This window comes from Lygodium microphyllum, chromosome 28 (genome assembly GCF_053477565.2).
Source record: "Lygodium microphyllum isolate KBCC chromosome 28, Lygodium_microphyllum_v1.1.10, whole genome shotgun sequence".
Classification (NCBI taxonomy): Eukaryota; Viridiplantae; Streptophyta; class Polypodiopsida; order Schizaeales; family Lygodiaceae; genus Lygodium; species Lygodium microphyllum.
The window spans coordinates 13,957,180-13,978,612 of NC_141162.1; the positions used below are offsets into that span (position 1 = coordinate 13,957,180).

Genomic DNA, 21,433 nt, shown 5'->3' on the forward strand with positions numbered 1-21,433 from the left:
GAGGGAGCGGTTTTCTCAAGTGACAGTGATGATGTTTACAGCTTTTTACTTTCAGACATTCATTTATTATGTATTGTATATTATGGACATTTGTAACTTCATCTGCACTGCGAAGATGACATGATTGTAAAAGGACACTTGGGCAAGTGAACAATTCCCTTGCAAGGGCACTGTTCAAGTGGCACCATTGCATCGCATTCTGCATGAGCATGAATATTTGCATTACCCTATGTATCATCGTTCTGTTCATGTAAATATGAATCTGTGCGCATTTATTCCTTTTTGGTCACCCTTGGAGTGGTCGACTCTGGATCCATCATAATCGTGGCGTTGCATATGGCAATCTTCGAAGGCAATCTTTCTCTATGCTTGCATGCTAGTGTTGCTTGTCTCGCTTGCTTTCTCGTTTTGTCTTTTTCCCCACATATTCTCCATATGATTGGCACACACATACTTAGATATCCCTAGGTACTTATCCTAGTAGTGTGTGTGATTATTTTACTTTTTTAGAAGGTCTTGGGACTATCCATCATTATTTTCTCGTACTTCGGGGCACAATGACTCAATAGGACGAAATGACTCAATAGGACGAAAACTGATTCAAAACCTTTACTTAATACTAAATCTTTTGTATAGATTACACCACAAGTTCTTAAAAAAAAAAGAAAACAATCACAAAGTCCATTGTTGATTCCATCCACCTTTGCTGGACTTGGTAGGCCCTTGGGTAGTCAATGAGCACCCTTGGTCCAATGCCTAGGCTTCTTTGGGGTATTCACTTGGGCTTCTTCGGTAAGATAACCATCGCCTTTGTAGTCTTGGTAGGTCACTGGGCAACGAACGTATATCCTTTGCTTGATGCCTTGGCTACTTTGGAGTGGGATACTGTGGGTTACAAGCAAATATATTTCAAGGGCTTCTTTCTCACGGCTCAATTTGGGGCATGAGAGTGAGTATTGAGCTAAAAATGCATTAGTCTAGCTTAAACAGTCCGAAAACATACTTAATTAATGAAGAAAATCTTTTATTTTAAAAAGAAACGCGATCCTGAGAGTTACTATGTCCCACATGCAAAACCCTAATTTGGGTGTCTCAAACTTTCTAAAATAGACATGAAGCCCACCACTCTCTCTAAATTTCATTTTTGCAAGTTTTAGGAGCTATAACTATTCTGCCCACACTCTGTTTGCAGAGGACATTGCGGTCAGCCACCTGCTACCATTTGGCACCTGATTCTAGCCTTCTTCATGTGTTGTTATTGTTGCCAGGTCCCAAGAGCTATCCCCTAAAGTTGGGTACTGTTGCCCATAGTTTATTGTTGTTGCCATCAGCTCGCAGTTGCCACCAGGATTTTCTCTCTCCTTTGAATGCTATTTGTAGTTTTTGGTTGCCTCCCTAATATTCTCTTATCTTTGTCTATTATGTTTGCACCAAGCAGCTCTTGCCCAATATTTCTCTCTCCTTAGCTACTTGCATTTTTAGTCTTACTCTCTCCAACACTATAGTCTGCATCAAATCCAACCTTCCTTGGCTGCATTTGTTGGTGTTCGACGCTCGGATGCCTTTGCTGTGATTTGGGATCTGTTCGGAGCATGACTCACTCTACAACTCAAACTCTACCTTGATCCTAGAGATACGAGAGTTCGAGGTTCAATATTCACTGCATGAGCATTGTATATTCATTATTCATTCACTTTATTATTCATTGTGTTCACATCTTTGAGTTACCAATTCTAACCCTAACCCTAACCCTAACCGTGTTCTAAGTTTATCAGTTTGTGCTTTGTCGTACGATTGGTTTCATGGTTTTTGCCTTTAGAGCATTTCTTAACATCGGCATTGAGGTTGGCTGAATTTAGTAATGAAACAAAAGGTGGCTGAATTTGACATAAGGCCGCAGAGCTGAAAGTTTATCTTTGTTGCACGAAATCCAAAAGTAGATAAAGGACGCGTTGTCGGGTGACTTGGAGTCATCCTAGTGGCAATCATCCTAGTGGCATGTCAGCTATCACATCTTCATCGTCTTATGTTTGTGTAGAGTTGCGAGGAGCAATGAGTTAGTCCACTCGCATGTTGAAGCACATTTGAGATTGAGACAAGCTGGAGTGTTTGTGGCTTGATTGAGATGAAGATTGTTTGAGGCAAATTGAGATGGAGTGAAGAGCTATGCCAGGGAGGACAAGAGCCGATAATTGTATAAATCTCTACTTTATTGTTGTAATAATATATTGGCAATCTCTTCTATCTTTCTTGGGTTCTCTTTTCTTTTGTTGAGTCATGCATGAAGACTATAAATCTTATAGTTGGTGTTACATCAATAAATGTAACTTATGGAGAGACAAGCGCGAGGGATGACCGTTCGGGGGCCTTGGGCACCCGAACGGGGTCAAGGGGAGCCTAGAGAGTAAGTGAGTTTAAGGATAGTATGACTCACTGAAAGTTGACGGTTGGTAGTCAGATCAGAATGAGGAAGCCAGCAACCTTCTAGGTGAGGCTGGGCGGTGAATCAAACGATCTCTCTCGTGCTGTTGGGACAGTTGAGCAGAGGGGGCACTTAACTGAATCTCAGACATTATCATAGGTGATCAACATAGATGTTATCTAACATTGGTATCAGAGCCGTTAGGCGACGTTACCTAGAAAGAATCGAAAGGGCTTTATGTTCTTGTCACAATGGAAGCGTGGTGGGCTTTTTCGGAAAAAAACCATTGGGTTTGTTCCTATTTGGAGCCGTCGGGTCTTGTTCCTATCTGGCGCACTGGCGCTTTACTAGTCGGCAGCGGTGTTCATCAATCCTGCAGCTGTCTATGTCAACACGAAGCAGTCGCACCAGGCTAAAGCGGGTGTCGCCAGTAGGGAAGAGGGACGGTGGACGACAGGATTTGAACCTGCGCAGGCGTCACCAGCAGGGAAGGGGGACAGTGTAAGATGTGTCGGGCGAAATCCCGCCTTAGTGACAATAGTGGTCACAGCCAGTTTATATGTGACCTGGCCGAGGGAGTGTTTAATCCCATTTTCATCTTGTGTTTCTACTCGACAAGTCTTACTCTCACGCGTCCGGCACTGACAGCTGCTCTATCACTATAATAAGGGAAGTACCTCATCTTGTACGCAAATTTCTTATATTTGCTTTCTAATTCCAGTGTATTAATGGAGGGCAAAGAGAAAAAGGGGGTAACTGAAGATTCCAGTTCCGGGGACCATCCTATGGTGGATTCCCATGAAACGGAAACTCAAGAAGAACAATGGGAAGAATTTTTTGCTACATGAGAACAATTTGATGATTTAACTGCTCGTGTGCAAGTACAGGGGGCTCAAATGGAGTTGCTAACTCAAGCACTCACAGAAATAAAATCTCAATTAGCCTTATTATTAGAAAGGGATAAAAATAAGGTAGAAATCTCAGACATTCCATCTTCATCGAAAGATCTAGATGTGATTATGAGAGATCCTAGGGAACCCCACCAAAAGATGAGGGATAACCCTATGTTAAAAGATATGAAACCCCCTTAGTTTCTCGGGGAGGAAAAAGACAGATTTAAAGACACTATCTTTAATTTTCTCAAAAAATGGGAGGATTTGCACAAACTTAAGAATACTCCATTACATCTCCAAGCGCTGGAGGCCAGTTTAACCTTGGGGCCAAAGGCATATAAATAGTGGAGAACTTTAAAGGAGGCAATTAAAATACCTGAAACTTGGGCTCAATTTGAATCGGTCTTTTTGAAAGAATTCCTTTCTGAAAATGAAATGGAAAGAAATTGGGAAGATTGGGATTATGTCAGACAAAAGGGAAGACCTTTGCTGACATATCTGGAGGAGTATCGTGAGATAATCCTCAAATTGGAAGGAATAGATGAATTTCAAAAGACGAGGATTCATAAGGGGACTAGATAAGGCTTGTAAAAAGGAAGTGAAAAGGAGTTCACCTAAGATGCTTGAAGAGGCAATTAAATTTGCATTAATCAATGAAGATAATACGCGTCCAGGTGCACTCATTAGTCTCACTGATACGGAGCCCAAGAGTAAGGAATTTGAAGCCTCAACATTTGTAGACAAATTTAAAAGGAAAATGCCATTTCTTAAGGGCAATAAACAACCCTTTGAAAAGAAACAATATGTAAGGCCAAAGTTAAGTCAAGATGACTTTGATAAGGCCAAAAAAGAAAGGCTGTGTTTCAATTTCCTATCCCCTAACCATGCTACCTGGAATTGCCCTCAAAGGAAAAAGGGGGAAGATAAAGGAAAGGATAAGGACAAGGGCAAGGGAAAAGAGAAACAAATCCATGTAATGCAGACCCTGGAATTAAAGGGGCATGAAAAGTATAAATCTTTAGAGGTCTTGCACAAGGATGTACAACACAAGTGTTGTATGTCAACTTCTATGTGGCAGCCTAATTTTGGGCCACATGATTTAGTTAGAGTGCATGGATTGATAGCTGGAAAGAGGGTTAGAGTCATGATTGATGACTCAGCTACCCACAATTTCATAAATTATGCACTTGTCAAAAAATTGAAACTTCCCCAACAAAAGAGTAGACGTCAATATGTTGTTCGTATGATGCAAGGTCAGGATAATAAAATATGGGATACAATGGTATCCAATTTGGAAATTGAGATCCAAGGATATAAAGATAAACTTGATTTTCAAATTATGAATATGGAAAGAGCCGATATTGCTTTAGGGAGGGAGTGGCTATGGGGATTGGAACCATCCTTAAAACGTAGTTATCATCATAATACACTGGAATTTGAAAGGGATGGTAAGACTTTTGTGGTTCAAGGTGAACAGGAAGTATCTAACATTGGTCCAACTACCTGCTGGTAGTAAAACACATCCAGTTTTTCATGTAAGTAAGCTAAGGAAAAAGCTGGATGATTTGGATAATCTAATCTTAAATGATAATATTGAGGAGCTATTAGATGACCAATCTAACCCACATGAACTGGAAAGAATTTTAAATGTTTGTAACAGACGAACAAGGAACACTGTTTATCAAGAATATCTGGTCAAATGGAAAGATTTTTTAGAAGAAAGCTCAACCTGGGAGCGAGTAAGTACTTTAAGGAAAAGGTTTCCCAATTCAGAGTTGGACCTTCCAAGTATCGTTTTCGAGGACGAAACCGATTCTTAAGGGGAAGGAAATGTTACATTAATAAATGTAACTTATGGGGAGACAAGCGTGAGGGATGACCGTCCGAGGGCCTTGGGCACCCGAACGGGGTCAAGGGAAGCCTAGAGGGTAAGTGAGTCTAAGGATAGTACAACTCACTGGAAGTTGACGGCTGGCAGTCGGATCAGAATGAGGAAGCCGGCAACCTTCTGACCATGGATGCATTGTGTGAAGACTCTTTGTACATGGATCTCGTAATGTAAGTCAAGGCAACGTGAGTGACAATGGTGGTAACATGCTTGGAGGCGGCCTCACTTCATCAAGAGCTAGCTCTCCAAAGTTATATGACTTTCTAGCTTATGGAGCACATGTTAGGAGTGATTGGAGTGGTTGGTCATCCAAAATTCAGTGGATGAAGGGTTTAGTACAGTGGGCTTATCGTGCAACTCTCCACTAGCTAGCAATGAGAGGCATAGCACAGCTTGGGTGTCCCCAACACGAAGTTCACATAAAGGATCGGAACAAAGATAGGTTGGAGCACTCACTCATTCCAACTCATGTCTTTGATACTTTTAATGCTTCTCTACGGGGTGCCTTGGGCCATGCCAAACGTTTCCAACTATCTTCTACATCTCTCCCTAACCATTTAGTGGGTCTTTAAATCTTTCTCATTGAGAAGGAATAGGTGGTGATAGGGAAGAAATTAACCATTCCGAAGTTGAGATTGTGGAGGCAGTTGCAATTTTGATCGTCATGGCTTCTACCCTGAGGATGGCACCTTGGGAGATGTGGAATCTTTTGTTAGGAGTTGTGTGTGTTGTGTGGTCATCTCCTACTTGTGAGCCTTAGTCTGAGTCAGACGAGGACATTAGGAACTCTGACATTGTCTTTGTTTGTCAATTTATGTGTTTCCGACACTTTAGACGGAGGGCACATTAGTGCATTTCTTTTTGTGCACTTTTGGCCATTTTTTAGTGGTTTGACCACATTTAGGGTTTTCCCTCTTTTTTTTTTCCCTCCTGCCCTCCCACTTTCATTATCCATCATTGATCCTTCGTGATCAGCCAGCCCTTCTCATTCTCTCATCCCCCTGCTACAGAGTAGCGCCCACACTGATGCATAGAGCTGTGTGTTGGGGCTGACTGTTGCAGCCATGTACCTTCAGCCATTGCAGTGACATTGTTCCTCCTCTCTCCTGCGTTCTTTCTTTGTCTCCTCTCTGCGTTCACTTTCCTCTTTCCGTTGCGCACTCTCACATGGTATCAGAGCCATGCATGGGAGCCGGAGATCTTGAAGAGGAGCACTCTGTTCGAGGCAGCCCTAGTGCCCAACACTCATCTCAGGTGCAAGTGGCTCATTCTTAGGTGGACAAACACATGTCAACTCTTGCATTTGACAGTTGGCTGTTCTTCTCTGTCCTGGGTGGCATTCCAGCAGCCTGGGCGGCCTGTTTCTCAGGCATCTGCATCAGCAAACCCTGCATTTTCCAGTTGGGAGGCACATAGCAACCTGGGCGGCAGTTTATTACTGCTGGGAAGCTCTGTTTGCAGGTTCTAACCTGTGTTTGTTTCAGGTTACCAGCCTCAGCTTTGTGTTTCTGGCTTATGGGAAGTCTGTTGTGCTGGGCGGCCTATTACAGGTTTGGGCGGCCTTATCTCTGCAGCACTCAGGTGGGCTTCTCCAAGCAGTCAGTCCCTCTCTCAGCTGGGCAGCATCTATTGTGTGCTGGGTGGCCTGTTTACAGGCAATCAGAGTTTGCATTTTCAGTCATAGGGTTGTGTTCTCCCGCCTGCCGACACCTCTGCTTGCTGGACAGTCAGACAGGCTCAAATTTTCTGCTGCAATGGGAGGCACCACTGTTCACGATCCACTCTCGAGCTTAGGGAGTTGTCATTGTAGCATTAGAAGTCTTCGGTGTAGAGTCCTCAATGAGTGCTAAGTGTAGAAAAGCAGTCAATGAGGGTGCGGCCACCGCTCCAGAATCCTTCGAGTCCTTCTTCTTGGTGTCCTTATTGTCCTTGTCAGGGAAACCCTTCTTCCAATGACCGGTCTTACTACAAATATGGCATGCCGATTCCTTCTCCTTGTCCTTGTTGGATTTGTTGTCCTCCTTCTTCTTTTGGTACTTTTCCTTCTTCTGAGAGGCTTGACCAACCAAAGCCTCCGATTTGAAAGCATTCTGTCCCTTCAATTGTTTCTCTTGGTCCAAGACCATAGGAACCAACTCCTCCCACTGAAGAGTGGACTCTCGCCCTGATGCAATAAGAGCGGAATAAAAGGTATTGAATCGTGGCGGTAACTGGGACAATAAAGTGATCACCATGTCTTCGGAGGAAATAGGCTTTCCTGCATTTTGAACATGTATCTAAAGTTGCCGAAGCTTGTTGATGTGTTCCCGAAGCGAAGAAAACTTACTCACGGACAAGGTCCGCATATGCACCTCCAAAGAAACCCTCTTCATCAGGGTCATCCGGTTATACATCTGGTCAAGCTCTAGCCATATCTCTCGAGCCATCGTCAAGTGGTCGATGTGAGCTGTTACGGCTGTAGTACAAGACAGAAAAAGAAAAGAATGAATCCTGGCATTCAGTTTGTCCCAATTAGACTGGGGCCTTGGTCAATTCCGCATGAGCATTGGAAGAGAGTCTGGACTCATCTCTGAGGGCATGTTAATCTTCTCCATCACAAGCTCTGCCAAATCATAAGAGTCTAGAATGGCCAACATCATCACCCGCCAGATGCGGTAATTGTTACCATCAAGCTTCTGATCTAATGGAAGAGCCGGTAGGACAGGCAACTTCCTATCCATGATCGCGTGGAACTCCAAATTAGTCTCTGTAGACATGTTCACCTGCAATGCCTGCACAAACGCAAAATCAGCCCCCTCTGTTTGTGTAAACGCAGCCTATTAGGGCTCTTTGTGCAGCTTCGCGAACCTTCTTTAGCCGTCGGAGGCGATGAAAAGGTAAAATCTACAGTGGAAGGCCTAAAAAACAGCCTTCCTTCCCTTTGAACAGCAATAACTTGTAGCGAATTCACTAGTTGGACTCCTTTCCCGCACGCCCACACTCGCTTCAGCCTTGTTCCGATGCGTAGCTCTCCCGCTCGCCCTCGAATGCTGAAAACGCAGCCTTGTGTCGTGTTGAAATCTCCTCGTGAGGTAGATTCTTCAATCAATTAGTCTGATTTCACCGCTCTGATACCATGTCAGAGTGTAGCGATGCGGAAGTGTAGGATCAAGACTGAGATAGAGTGAACTCAGAGAGAAGAGAGAGAGAGAGAGAAGGAGACAGTGAAATGCAGAAAATCTGCAGTGTGACTCCACCTTGAGGACCTCGATATCCGTCAGCCTACGTGGCGTCAGTCACAGCAGGGTGTCTCTGTCAGATCTCAAGATCCAAGATGGTCAAAGTGCCGAACTGGAATTGCTATAAATAGCAGTGGAAAAATGCCACAAAATGACCAAAAAATAGGTCGGCTGCATTAAACAGTCCAACTGCTGTTGTCCTTGACCGATTGTGCTGACATGGCATCTGTCCAACTGGTTTGTCCGTATTGCGTGATGTTGTGGCATCCTGCATTGCTGATGTGGCACTTTGGCCGTACTGCTCGGCACACTATTGCCCAAGAAATGACTCTCTAAGAATTGATGCATATGCAAGGTCGACTTGGAAGTGCCAATCCAATGCTTTTTGGATAGGAGGGCATGCACACGATGATGGGGTAGCTAGGGTACTTTGGTGGTAGTACTAGTTTTCATGCTATGGTGGGCTAAATATCTTGTCCATTGTGTTTGGGACTCACGGAATTAATGTTGGTCATGCAAATGCTCTGTATAGTGTTGGTCATGAGAAAAAATGCTACTAGTAATATATGCAATGTATGGGAAAATGTATCTTGGTATGGTTGGTAGTATGCAAATTCCCATGTACAGTCACATTACAATGGTCCAAAGTATGCAAACAAGAATGTTTCCTTATGCATTTGGTGCTTCTAGAATGCCATGTACACAAGCAACTAGTCAACAGGATGCAATGCTGCATATTAGTTAAGTTGAAATTGCAGCAATTTAAAAGTACAAAGCACACCCAGATTGTTCTTCAACCAGTCTTGAGTGGTTTGGGTGGTGAAGGGAACTTTCGACGATTGTCTCTAAGACAAGTAGGTTGATGAATTTATTGGTGAATGATATGTGGGGCTTGGAGATAATCACGAACTTGTGATTTGCCAAAGGGGTTGCGACTACCATTCTTGCAATTTCAAATGAATGTTTATAGTTTTAATGCCTTGTTGCAACAATTGAGTCATCAAATTAATGGTCACAACTAAGATGCGTGCTTCCTTTTTGTAAGGTCTGCATTGGTTTTGATGTGATGAAGCTAAGCCGAGTAAAATGTATTGGGCACTTACAATGTGATGTGATGCCTCTTTCTTGAGGTTTTATCGGTAGAAAGGGACATCATGTCTTGCAATCTAGATAGAACTTTATTGATTTTTGCAATGTAATGCATATGAGAGTAATATTGTCTATAAATATTGTCTATAGAATGTTTGGTGTATGGTCTAATTATAATATTTGAAAGTTCATCTCTCTCTCTCTCTCTCTCTCTCTCTCTCAAACATTTGGTTCAATGTATAAGGACTTGGATTAAGGGGAAGAAAGACCAACAATCTAGTGGAGGTTTCGAGGAAAGTAAAGGTAGAGGTAAAGTTTCCATATGTGTCTTGGTGAAGCTCCAACATTGTTTCACCGATAGATGCAAAATGGATGGAAGAGGATGACTTGGCAGACTATCCTTAGTTGTTGCAACTTTACCAAGATGCCTTTCAGCTAGAGCTAACTTTAATTTAGGCTGACTCAGGTTCAGTAGAGCCGGGGTTTGGAGTATTGCTTGATGCTCAAGAGGGAGATAGCACTTCCACTCCACTAGTTTTGGACAGCTCTCATATGTAGTGGATCTTGGATGTATTCAGTATGCATCCAAGGTACAGTGTATTAGTTTCAGTTCAGTTTTTGATCAGTTTGAGAATCATTTATGGTCACTTTTGGAATCAGTTTTGCATCAGTTTTTGCATTAGTTATTGATTGGTTATTGCAATCGATTTGTGATCAGTTTGGGGTCACATTTGCAATAGTTTGTGATTAGTTATCAGATCAGAAAGTGATTAGTTTATGATCAGTTGATACTCGATTTTCAATTGTTTACAGCTGGTTCCATGGACAACTGCATGTTAGTAACTGCCATTGACAGTTTCAGCCATGGTTTATGCTGAGAATATGCTTTACTATGATTGTGAAGTTAGAAGAGTTGGGAATTATGAGTTATGAATGCATCCAATAGGTTTCTAGCAACAATTTCGGACAAATTTTTCACATTTATGTCATGTTTCTGCTAGCTAGAAATTTTCAGCAAGGTTTGGGGCATGTGGCATGGTTAGACAACAGTGGTGAATGTTGTGACTATGATGCCTTATGGAATTTCTAGTGCAATATGCTTTTCCTTTGGCACAATGCAATGCAATCGAGGACAATTGCAAGGATTTCAAGGGGAGGTCTATCATGATGTGAAATTTTGAGATGCTTTAATCTTGTTGATAACATTTGATTGAGTTATTAATTAAATGTGCAAGGTTGTTTAGCACATGTGATACACATGGTAGTTGTTTCATAGTAACAGACCAAGGAGCTCGAGGATGCAGTGGGTGTCAAAGGCAAAGTTGTGATAAGTATTTACAGAGATTGTCATAGTGTCCTCATCAACCTTGTCTTGGTCATTCTTGGCTAAAAATATCTTTGGGTCAAGATCATCTATCTAGTTCTTGGTTTGATGGAAATCAAGATCTTTTAGATAATCAAGCCAATCCAATTCAGACATAACTTTGACAAGGCTAGTATCAATGAGCAAACTCTTAGATTGTGAGGGTTTTGGATTTAAGCATATTTTCTCAATGATGCGGCCATTAGTTTCATAGTCCACTGAGTCTGAATCGAAATCTTAATTGTCTTGAATTGAAAGATAGTCCTGAAAGTCACGCATCCATTCAATATCTATGCCTTGCTCTTGTATTAGTAGTGAGACAAATAGGTCATTATGAAAATTAAGTAGGACTTGGTGCAAACTTGTCCATTTCCATATGGGGTTATTCAAGAGCTCTTTGAAGATAGTCAGATTGCTATCTATTCAATTATAGAAACAAAACCTCCATTTTCTAACGATTTTTAATTGCAAGCCTATTTGTTGGGGTCAGATAGCCCTAGAATGTGGTGGATGCTGAATCAGGAACTGCCAGTTGGGCTTTAGGGGTTAGTTGGTGTTAATTTTGACCTTGGGACAATTATTTTCATTTAAGTGTTAGTGGTGACACTAGGGACTAGCATTAATTAATTAATGCCAATCTATGGGTCAATAAAGGTTGGGGATCACTCCAGATTGTAAATGGCCTAGCCAATTTAATTATGGATGGGCACATTTAATTTTGGACAAGGTTAGAGGACTGAAATTAATTTTCAAGATTATTTAATTCTAAAAATTAATTAAATGACTAGATAATGCTGAAAAATGGGTTTAGAAGGCTGCCATTTGGCAAAAACGCCCATGCAAATTGAGAAAACGTTTTTGGAGATTGGGTCTTAGCGATTCAGTCAGTTTATAGCTTGGGAGAGGAAAAGAGAGAGCTATTGGTCAATTTTCTAATCAAAGAATAACAATTTGTTACAGAAGACAATAATTTGCGGGCCTCAACAAGCAGGGGTTAGTAGGGAGTCACCTTCTAGGGGCTAGCAATAGCATTGCTAATTGGGTGAGAGCATTTTGAAGATGCCTAGTAGTAGTAGGTGATAGCATTAAATGCAGGCTAGAGCAAACAACAACTAGAATTTAGGGTTTTCTCGCTAACAAAATAAGTTTTCTCTCTCATCTTGACTTTCTCTCACTTCTTGAACCCATTCTCAAGAGATCTTAGCATTTCTCAGCCATTTTCAGCAGATTTCAGTCAAATTTGGTGGACAGTAGAGAGATCTCTGCTGTAAATCCTAAATTTTGGCAGAAATTAGGGTTTTATAGCCACCTCGAGACGTGTGGCAATTGGTGAAGGCATCGTACACTGACTTCGGTACTTGAAATTTGTGTAATTGTCATAGAATTTAGATGCCAGTCCATATTGTAATTTGGGATAGCATTTGGCTAGTTGGTGGTTTCATTTGTCAAGTCTTGAGTGAAAAATCAAGGGGCAATTGGCCCGAATTGATTGTTGATTGTTTCTACAGCAAAGAGATTTTTTGGAATAACAAAGGAGATTGTGAATCTCAGCTTGTACTTATTCCATTAGCAATGAAGTTAAAGAAATTCTGAAGGGGTGCTAGTTTTGGGGCCAATAGGGTGTCTAATGCCCGAGATTATCAAGGTAATTTGTGCATTTTACGTTATATTTATTTGTTGATTGCTATAGTTAAGTGCTTAATCAGGGAATTATCGCGCTTTTCAAGAAGCAAGGTTGGTTACACTATCCCTCCACCTTGGGCTCCTCGTGCGATTACCATACCCACATTTGGATCCACTGTGCACACTTCTCGTATGCATGGTAGGTACTCAAGGATTCCTTTCCTAGTATAGTCCACTCCCCCATTCTATCCCCCTTATCCACCCTATCCACGCACCCTTTGTCTGATGCCTTGTTCTCATTGGGGTGATTGACTTCCTAGGTAAGATAACCAATACCTTTGTAGTCTTGGTACGCCATTGGGCAGCCGACCTGCACTCTTTGTCAAATGCCCTGGTGGCTTTGTGGTGGGACGCCTTGGGGTAAACATTGCAAGCCTTCTCTTTTAGGCTTAGTTTTAAGCCTAAGAGGGGGTGCTGAGCTAAAACATGCTTTACAATTGATTACATATTTAAACAGCCCCAACAAACGCTTAAACAATGAAAAATGCAAAATTGGTGTATTGCCCGAGAGAGATGCAGTGGTCTCCCAAAACCCTAATTTTTGGGGCATCCTTCAACATCTATAAATAGACGGGCTACCTACCATTCAGCCTTATCCCTTTTGTGCAGGTTCTCACTCCTTTGTTGCATTCGATCCATCTGCCATGGTTGGCTCATAGATTGCGTCGTCTTGCTTGCGTATTCGACATTTCATCAGCCAGGCAATAGGTGGCAGCTCTCCCTCTATAGCAAGCGTCAGTGCGGAGCTTGGGTTTGGCCCTTTTGGCCCTTCTTCCTCCTAGTGGCGATTGGTGACCATCTCCTTTCTCTTGGCACTGCATCATTGCTGCGTTTGTAGACTTTTGCCGTTGCCCACTGCCTTAGGTATCATCCTTGCTGTTGCCTTAGTCTTTTGACCCTTTGGTGATTAGCGTTTGGTGTTTTCTTGGTGCTTCACACTCCGATTCTGGTCACAGCACTTGGGATCCATCTCCAGTGGATGTCACTCTTCGACACTTCATTGCATTGCTCTTGGGCATTCTGTACACTCTTACATTTATTTGCAATGTTCATTCACTTTTACATGTGTTTACAACATTCATTCACTTAAGAGTTTCTTCTCTTTGTATTTGTCTTTGTGTTTGAGTTTTGAGTTTTGCATTTGCATTTTGCATTTGCATTTTGCATTTTTTATTTAGGGTTTGAGTTTTTCTTGTCTCTATTTGATTTCAGTCTTGGTTGTACATGCTATGTTTCCTTAGTGCAAACCCTAGCATATCTTCACAGTTCTTGAGAGAGGGAAGAGCATACAAGGCAACCTAGAGAGCGTGGGGAGGAAGAGAGATGCTTTTCTTTGGATTTAGGATTCTGGGACTTTCTTCTATTGTCAGCCCTGTATAGTTTGGCACTATAGATGACTAGTTATTCATTCAAGCCCTGTAATAGGCTTCCCCTTGTAGTATACTCTTTGGTATGAAAGGACCTTACAAGGTGGTTTTGTACTTCATATTTTTCCTTGGGATATTGTGTCCAAAGGGCATGCAAAACTAAACATTCTCTCTTCTTTTAGGGGGAGCCGGGGGGGGGGGGGGGGGGGGGAAGAGGGGGGGAAGAGAGCCACACTAGATCAAGCTTGAGATCCATGGTTTGGAGAATGACACATGTACGTCGTCTAAGAAGTTGGAGTTGACGTGAGCGATGCGCAGTGGCAATGCAATGTCCTGTGATGAAAATGTCAGGTAGAGAGTAAAATGTGAGCAAGAGTAGAGAGTGAGAGTTAGAGAGAGAGATGCACGATGTTCTTGGGTACAAGTTGTTGTGTGTACCTCTTTAGGTTTTAGATAGATATATATGAAAGTACAAATGTGCTAAGGGTGTGCTCACATGTGTGCACATATAAAAGGCACGATGGCCCTTTATTCCCAACAACCTCCCACCTAAAGGCAATCTGCCTTAAGAGGAGAAAAGAATTGGCTAATTCTAGGTATGTACAAAGCTGAAATACATATACCTATCCAACTCCCATCATCTATCAGCAATGAGCAAACCACTCTGTTGGAAGACCCTTTGTGAGAAGATCTGCAGGATTATCATCTGTATGTACTTTGACAAGCTCAATGCTCTTGGTGTCAAGTACATCTCTAATGAAGTGATACTTCACATGTATGTGCTTCGTCTTTGCATGAAAGACGGGATTCCGTGCATTATAGCACTCTGACTATGACAATGGAGAACAGGTAACTCTGTAATGCCAAGCTCTCCCACCAGACGTGAAAGCCATAAAGCCTGCTTGCATGCCTCAGTGGCAGCCACATACTCTGCCTCTGTAGTAGACAATGCAACACACTTTTGTAGCTTGGAGATCCAAGAGACTGCTCCTCTTGTGAAGGTAAACACATACCTAGAAGTGGACTTTTTGCAGTCCGCATGACCAGCATAGTCTGTATCCGTAAAGCCAATTACAGATGCCTTTTGCTTTCCAAAGTAGATTCACAAATCCTTTTATGCCTTTGAGGCATCTCATAATACCTTTCACTGCTTCCCAATGCTTTTTACCAGGGTTTGCTATGTATCTGCTAACCACTCCCACTGCAAAGGCAATGTCAGGACGTGTAGCAGCCGTAGCATACATCAAACTGCTAATAGCTGAAGCATATGGTATCTTGGCCATTTCAGCCTTCTTATCATCAGATGTAGGGCTGTCCTCTGCACTGAGTTTCACATATGGAGGCAGTGGAGCCCCAATTGTTTTCCCTCCCTCCATATTGAAACGCTGCAAAACCTTGGAGATATACTCCTATTGAGATAGATAGAGTAATTCTTTTGACCTATATCTGAGAATTCACATGCCAAGAATGTGGTTTGTATCACCGAGATCTTTCCTGTCAAAGCTGCCATGAAGACTTTGCTTCAGTGAGTCCAAGGTATGCGTATCCCTATTGGCAATCAGCATGTCATCAACATACAGAACTAAGATAATCAGGCTGCCATCTGTTGCCTTCTTGGTGTACAAGCAGTGATCCACTTGACTTCTATGAAAACCTTGAGACTGCATAAATGTATCAAACTTATGATACCATTCTCTTGGTGCTTGTTTCAGCCCATACAAACTCCTTTTGAGTTTATATACCATCTTCTCTTTCCCTTTTGCCACAAATCGTTCAGGCTGCTGCATATATATGTCTTCATGCAGATCACCATGTTTAATGTAGTCTTTACATCCATCTATATGAGCTCCATATCTTCAGCTGCAACCAAACCCAAAATGGTTCTCAATGTAGTCATCTTGACTACAGGAGAGAAGATCTCATCAAAGTCAACTCCATGTTCCTGCTTGTACCCCTTCACAACCAATCTTGCTTTGTACTTTCGCGAGGAACCAGAAGTGACCTTCATCTTGTAAACCCATTTGCATGGAAGGGTTTTCTGCCCTTTAGGCAATTGCACTAAGTCCCAAGTGCCATTTTTCTCAAGAGATTCCATCTCTAACAACATGGCTTTATACCATTTCTTGCTGTCCTGTTTGTCCATTGCTTCCCTGAAGCAAGACGGTTCACCATAGTATGTCAACATGACATAATCAGCCACATTGTTTGCACCAGGAACGAATCTATTAGGTTGTCTAGTAGCCCTAGACGATCTCCTAACTCAATGATCATTGTTTGTTGGCTGTTGAGCCTGCAAATTTTCATTTTCAGCTTGATGTCTTGTATTTCAGCCTGCAAATCAACATTAACAGCTTGTTGTCCTGGTTGTTCCTGCACATCCAGTGGGTCATCATTATGGGCAATGGTTGGCTGATCATTTCCAACATTATTTTTTGCATTTGCAGGTTAAGTTACAGCAGGTATTTGCTGTTGTACATTGGACACATTTTACTGTCCAAAAGGTATTTCTTCTCGGAATACAACCCTACGGACCTCCTTAGTCTTTTCGGGCTGTTTATGCATGTGATCTTCTCGGAAAATAACATCATTGCTACGTACTATTTTCCTTTTCTTGGGATCCCATAATCTATACCCCATTTCACCCTCGTCACCATATCCTAGGAAAATGCATTTACAGGACTTTGGCTCAAGTTTGTTGTGTTCTTCTTTATGAATGTGCAAAAAAGCCTCGCAGCCAAACACTTTCAGGTAAGCATATGAAGGTGGCTTGCCCGACCATGCTTCCTGAGGGATCCCCCCCCTCCCTCGGTCCCAAAGACCTGTTTGGTGACCGATTAATCAAGTGAATAGTTGTCATAATAGTCTTTGCCCAAAAGCCATGGGGTAATACAATATGAGACAGCATAGTATGGATTTTATCATGTATGGTCCGATTCATACACTCTACAACTCCATTTTGGGGTGGATTTTAAGGGACAGAGAACTTCCACTTTATCCCTTTGCTGTTACAAAATGCCTGAAAGGCCTTGGACACATATTCTCCACCATTGTCAGAGCGAAGACACTTAAGTGTTTTATAGGTTTGATTTTCCACCAATGCCAAGAATTTTTGAAACTTGTCAAGCACTTCGTCCTTGCTATGAATAGGGTTAAACCCATACCTTCCATGTAGCATCATCAACAAAGGTGACAAAGTATTTCTTCTCTCCTAAAGATAATCCTGGCATCTGACATACATCGGAATTCACTAACTCTAGAGGGGAAGATTTCAACGAAAGAGACTATTTATGAGATGTCTGTGCATGTTTACCATAAACACAATGATCACAATGCTCAAAATCAGCATAACGAAGACAAGGCAAGTGACCCAAACGAGAAAGCACTTTCATTCCAGTTTTACTCATGTGTCCCAACCGGCCATGCCACAAAGAAACACTTGGTTGCTCGGTCACGGAAACAACATGGTCATGCACACTAGATACATGGAGAGGATACAAGGTATCCCTTTTACAACCTTTGGCAATCACTCTATATTCCTTACAGATCTTCCATGTCCCATCACCAAAGGTGGTATGAAATCCATTGTCATCTAGCTGCCCTGTGCTAATCAAGCTCTTCTTGAGCTGAGGTACATGCCGTACATGCTGAAGTGTGAAGACAGAACCATGCTGAAATTGCAACTGCACACTACCCATACCTGCAATGTCACATGCATAGTTGTCCCCAAGATGGACAATACCATGTCGATCCCTTGTATAGTCAAAAAACCACTCACGATAAGGGGTGATATGAAAGGAAACGCATGAATCTAGAATCCAAGTGTGCATGTCATCATTCGTATATGCAAGTAAAGCATGTGTTCTAAAGTGTGAAGAGACAAAGAGTACATCATTTCCACTGTCACTGTCATGAGCGACTACATTCACCTCTTCAATTTTGACACTGCTATTCTTAGATTGACTCTCTTTCTTCTCTTTCTTGCTATCATCTGTCTTCTTGCCCTTTCCTTTCTCTTTCTTTCATTTGTAGCAGTCATGTTTATAGTGACCCTTCTTGCCACAATGATGGCATTCAATATCCTTACGATGTGATTTACTGCGTCCCTTGCTATTAGATTTGCCTTTCTGCGGTGATCTGCCCCTAGTATGCAAAGCACTAGAAGACTTATTGGATGCATTGTTCTGCCGATTCATTTCTTCTACCATGAGTAGAGCACTCTCTACATCAGCATACAAAAGCATCGCATTAGAATCGCTCATAGTAGTCCTGAATGTATCCCAATTCTCTGGCAGAGTACAAAGCAAGTACGTAGCCTTAAATTCTTCATCAATCATGAACTTCAAGGCAACCAGCTGGCTGAAAATGGAGTTCAACTCACTCAAGTGAGTAGACATTGCTGTACCCTCCATGCGCAAATCCATAAACTTTTTCAGCCAGTAAACTTGCTTGCGGCACTCTTCTGGGCATATAGTTCTTCCAGTCGAGTCCAAATAGCATAGACAGAATCCAAACCTTCAATGTTAAAGAGCAAGGCATTAGAAATTGATAGCTCGATGGTTGAGCGTGCAAGCTTATTTAACTCATCCCAGTCTTCCTATTCCATATTTGCGGCCTTTGCCCCTTTGGTCTTAATCGGCCTTGCTTACTTCTTCTGCAATAGGATATTATAGCACTGTTTTTGCCAAATTGCAAAGCTATGTGCTCCTTCAAGCTTCTTAATGTGCGTGAGATGACTGCTGTCACGGCTGCCAACCATGATTTTCAGCCCAAATGAGACCAAAAAATTCAGCAAATGCAGGCTCAAACTGTCACACAAGTGACCAAGGTATAACTAAGTACCAACTAGTAATAAATAACCACGTAAAAGCAGAAATTTCAGATCTGCAAATAAATTTTCAGAAGCACTAAACCTTGTGCTACAACACTTCACAACTAATTACAGCTGTTCCAAGGACAAATACATCACATTACATGAGAAGTCCCAAATTTTAGCCGCAATTTCTGTTGTACATGCACCCACGGGCACAAAATTTGACACTTATGGTCAAAAGCCCCAAAATTTTTGTGCTCAAAGCATCAACCATACATTTGCACTCTCTCTGACATGCATAGAATAGGCCAATTTGGCAAAATAGAGCAATTTCAGCAAAACCCCCAAAATTTTCAAGTGCTAGGTGTCCAAATTGCATGGAATTAAACCTGCATGTACATAAAATGACCAAATGGTATACAAATTTCGCCCAAACAGCAAAAGCCCCAAATTGCACGAGGTCCAATGTGCATCAATGTTGAGAAATTGGATAAATTTCAGTCCAATTCTTGCATGTACATGAAAAGCCCCAAATGTCGGAGGCTAAATATCACAAATTCCTGCAATTTTTGAGACAAATATCAATGTCGTGTCTTGCTCGCATCAAATCTGGACAAATCCCCAATTTTTTGGCACAAATTTGCCCAAAATTCTGAACTGTGCTTACACGCACGAACACCTGTCAGTGGGCAAAGGACTTGCTTTTAGGGAACCTTTGAAAAAATTAAAAATTTTGCAAAAGAAAATTGACGAATCTGCCCCATTTACAGCTGCCAGCCCGTCGCATGCTCGCGTGACCTGCTCATGACCTAAAAAACGACGTTTCAACCTGCGCTTGACTACACGAGTTGTTGCGTGACTGAAAACGTGGCCTGTTGACCTGCGCCTAACTGTGCGAGCTGGGGCCTGTTTGTCTAGTGAAAGAACAATGACAAGTTGACTTGCACGGACTCTGAGAAGTGCGAACACCTTAGCCGCAGCTCTGATACCAGTTTGAAGTGAGCGATGCACAGTGGCGATGCAATGTCTTGCGTTGAAAATGTCAAGTAGAGAGCAAAGCGTGAGCAAGAGTAGAGAGAGTGAGTTAGAGAGAGAGATACTCGATGTTCTTGGGTACAATTTGTTGTGTGTACCTCTTTAGGTTTTAGATAGATATATATGAAAGTACAAATGTGCTAAGTGTATGTTCACACCCGTGCACATATAAAAGGCACGATGGCCCTTTATTCCCAAGAGGAGAGCTCGCCAAGGTCTTTTTGGTAAAGGCTAGGAATGGCATCCATGATCCAACACAAACCTCTTGATTGTGACCTCAAACTACAACAATCAAGGTATCCAGTTAAGAGAGAGTTCATGGGCATAATGATGAATATGCTATCGATAGGGACTAAAGCTCTCGTTAAGAGGAAGAATGTGATGGCATCATTAATTTGAAGCTTAGGTAGAGCAAGAGTGTGCTCTATAAAAAGTGTAGAGGCCTAAGATGAAAATTTGTAAGATGACAAGGGTTAATTTGCCAAGGGCTTGTTAAATTAAAAGCTAAGGTTAAAGATGAAGCGTTGATTGAACCATGCAAATGAACTGGACCAATGAATGAGAGAGTAAGCCTATCCCTAAAGCAAGCCCCGAGTGTGAAACATTGAAATAATGATGATGTCTTTTTCTTTTGCAAATGTTTTGCTTTACACTATCACGCGCTTGACTTAGGTTAGGATGACTTTCTGACTATGGTCTTTTATGTTTGTCAAAAGCTTTTTATATATTTTTACATGTTGACTAAACTAAGGACAATTTTCATGAAGTTGTGCTTTTAAACCATAACTTTTTGTGACAGGTGCTATTGAGCTAGCAATATTAGCAGACTATTATACACGTGAAATTGCTGCATATGATATCCAAACCACTCGGTGCGATCTTTATGGCCAGGTATGCCAAACTTTTCCAAAGGGCTAGAATGTGCCTTGTCGCTTGTACTTTGGTGTAGCTTCCTCATGGTGTTTTAACTTTTAACCATAGGGTAAAGGCTATGGAGAGCGTGTGATGCTGATTTATGATGGCTTGCACTATGATGCCCTTGCTGTAAGTTAGAGCTTCAAAACTAATCTTTCTCCCTACATTTGTGACAATGAAAAGTATAGTCCGTATATTTGATCTGTGCTATCATTAGAAGCGTCTTTTTGCAGCTTCTTATAGATGTTAATTGGTAGAATGTTTGAGTGAAGGGAAGAGCATGCAATGGGAGTGCGTGTTAGAAGTGGAGCAGCAGTGTTGAGAGTGAGAGAGAGTGAATGCCAAGATGAGTATACTAGATGTGTCGGTACACAAAGAATAAAAATGTATTTATATGTTAGGGTACAAATAAGGGTGTGTTCACAATCGTATAAGTTTGCATGGAGACAAAGGGACCTTTAAACCCAACAACCTCCCACTTAAAGGGCCGAAGTGGTACCTTTAAGCTAACCTACTCCCACTATTCGAATGCAATGCTCATGTTGAGCCTTTGCAAGATTTTCATTGAGGACATTTACAGGGTTATCTTGGGTTTTGATCTTAGTCAGTGTGACAAGACCATCATCCAAGACCTATCGAATAAAGTGGTACCGAACATCTATGTGTTTGGTACATGCATGGAACATAGCATTCTTGGCCGGACATACGACACTCTGGCTCTATCACAACCAAGCACTAGAGTACTTGAAG

General features: G+C 41.9%; 1 protein-coding gene across 2 annotated transcripts in view; it reads left to right on the forward strand.

The window, feature by feature from the left end:
* LOC148011187 (OTU-like cysteine protease family protein) overlaps positions 1 to 21,433 on the forward strand; it is a 100,564-nt gene that overhangs the window by 23,362 nt on the left and 55,769 nt on the right. Inside the window, exons 5-6 of one of the 2 annotated variants that reach the window (XM_087670024.1) lie at positions 20,568 to 20,659; positions 20,750 to 20,812. In XM_087670024.1, coding sequence (XP_087526150.1) covers positions 20,568 to 20,659; positions 20,750 to 20,812 — 155 coding nt within the window. The remainder of the gene's footprint in view (positions 1 to 20,567; positions 20,660 to 20,749; positions 20,813 to 21,433) is intronic. The other variant, XM_087670025.1, reaches the window with a different exon arrangement.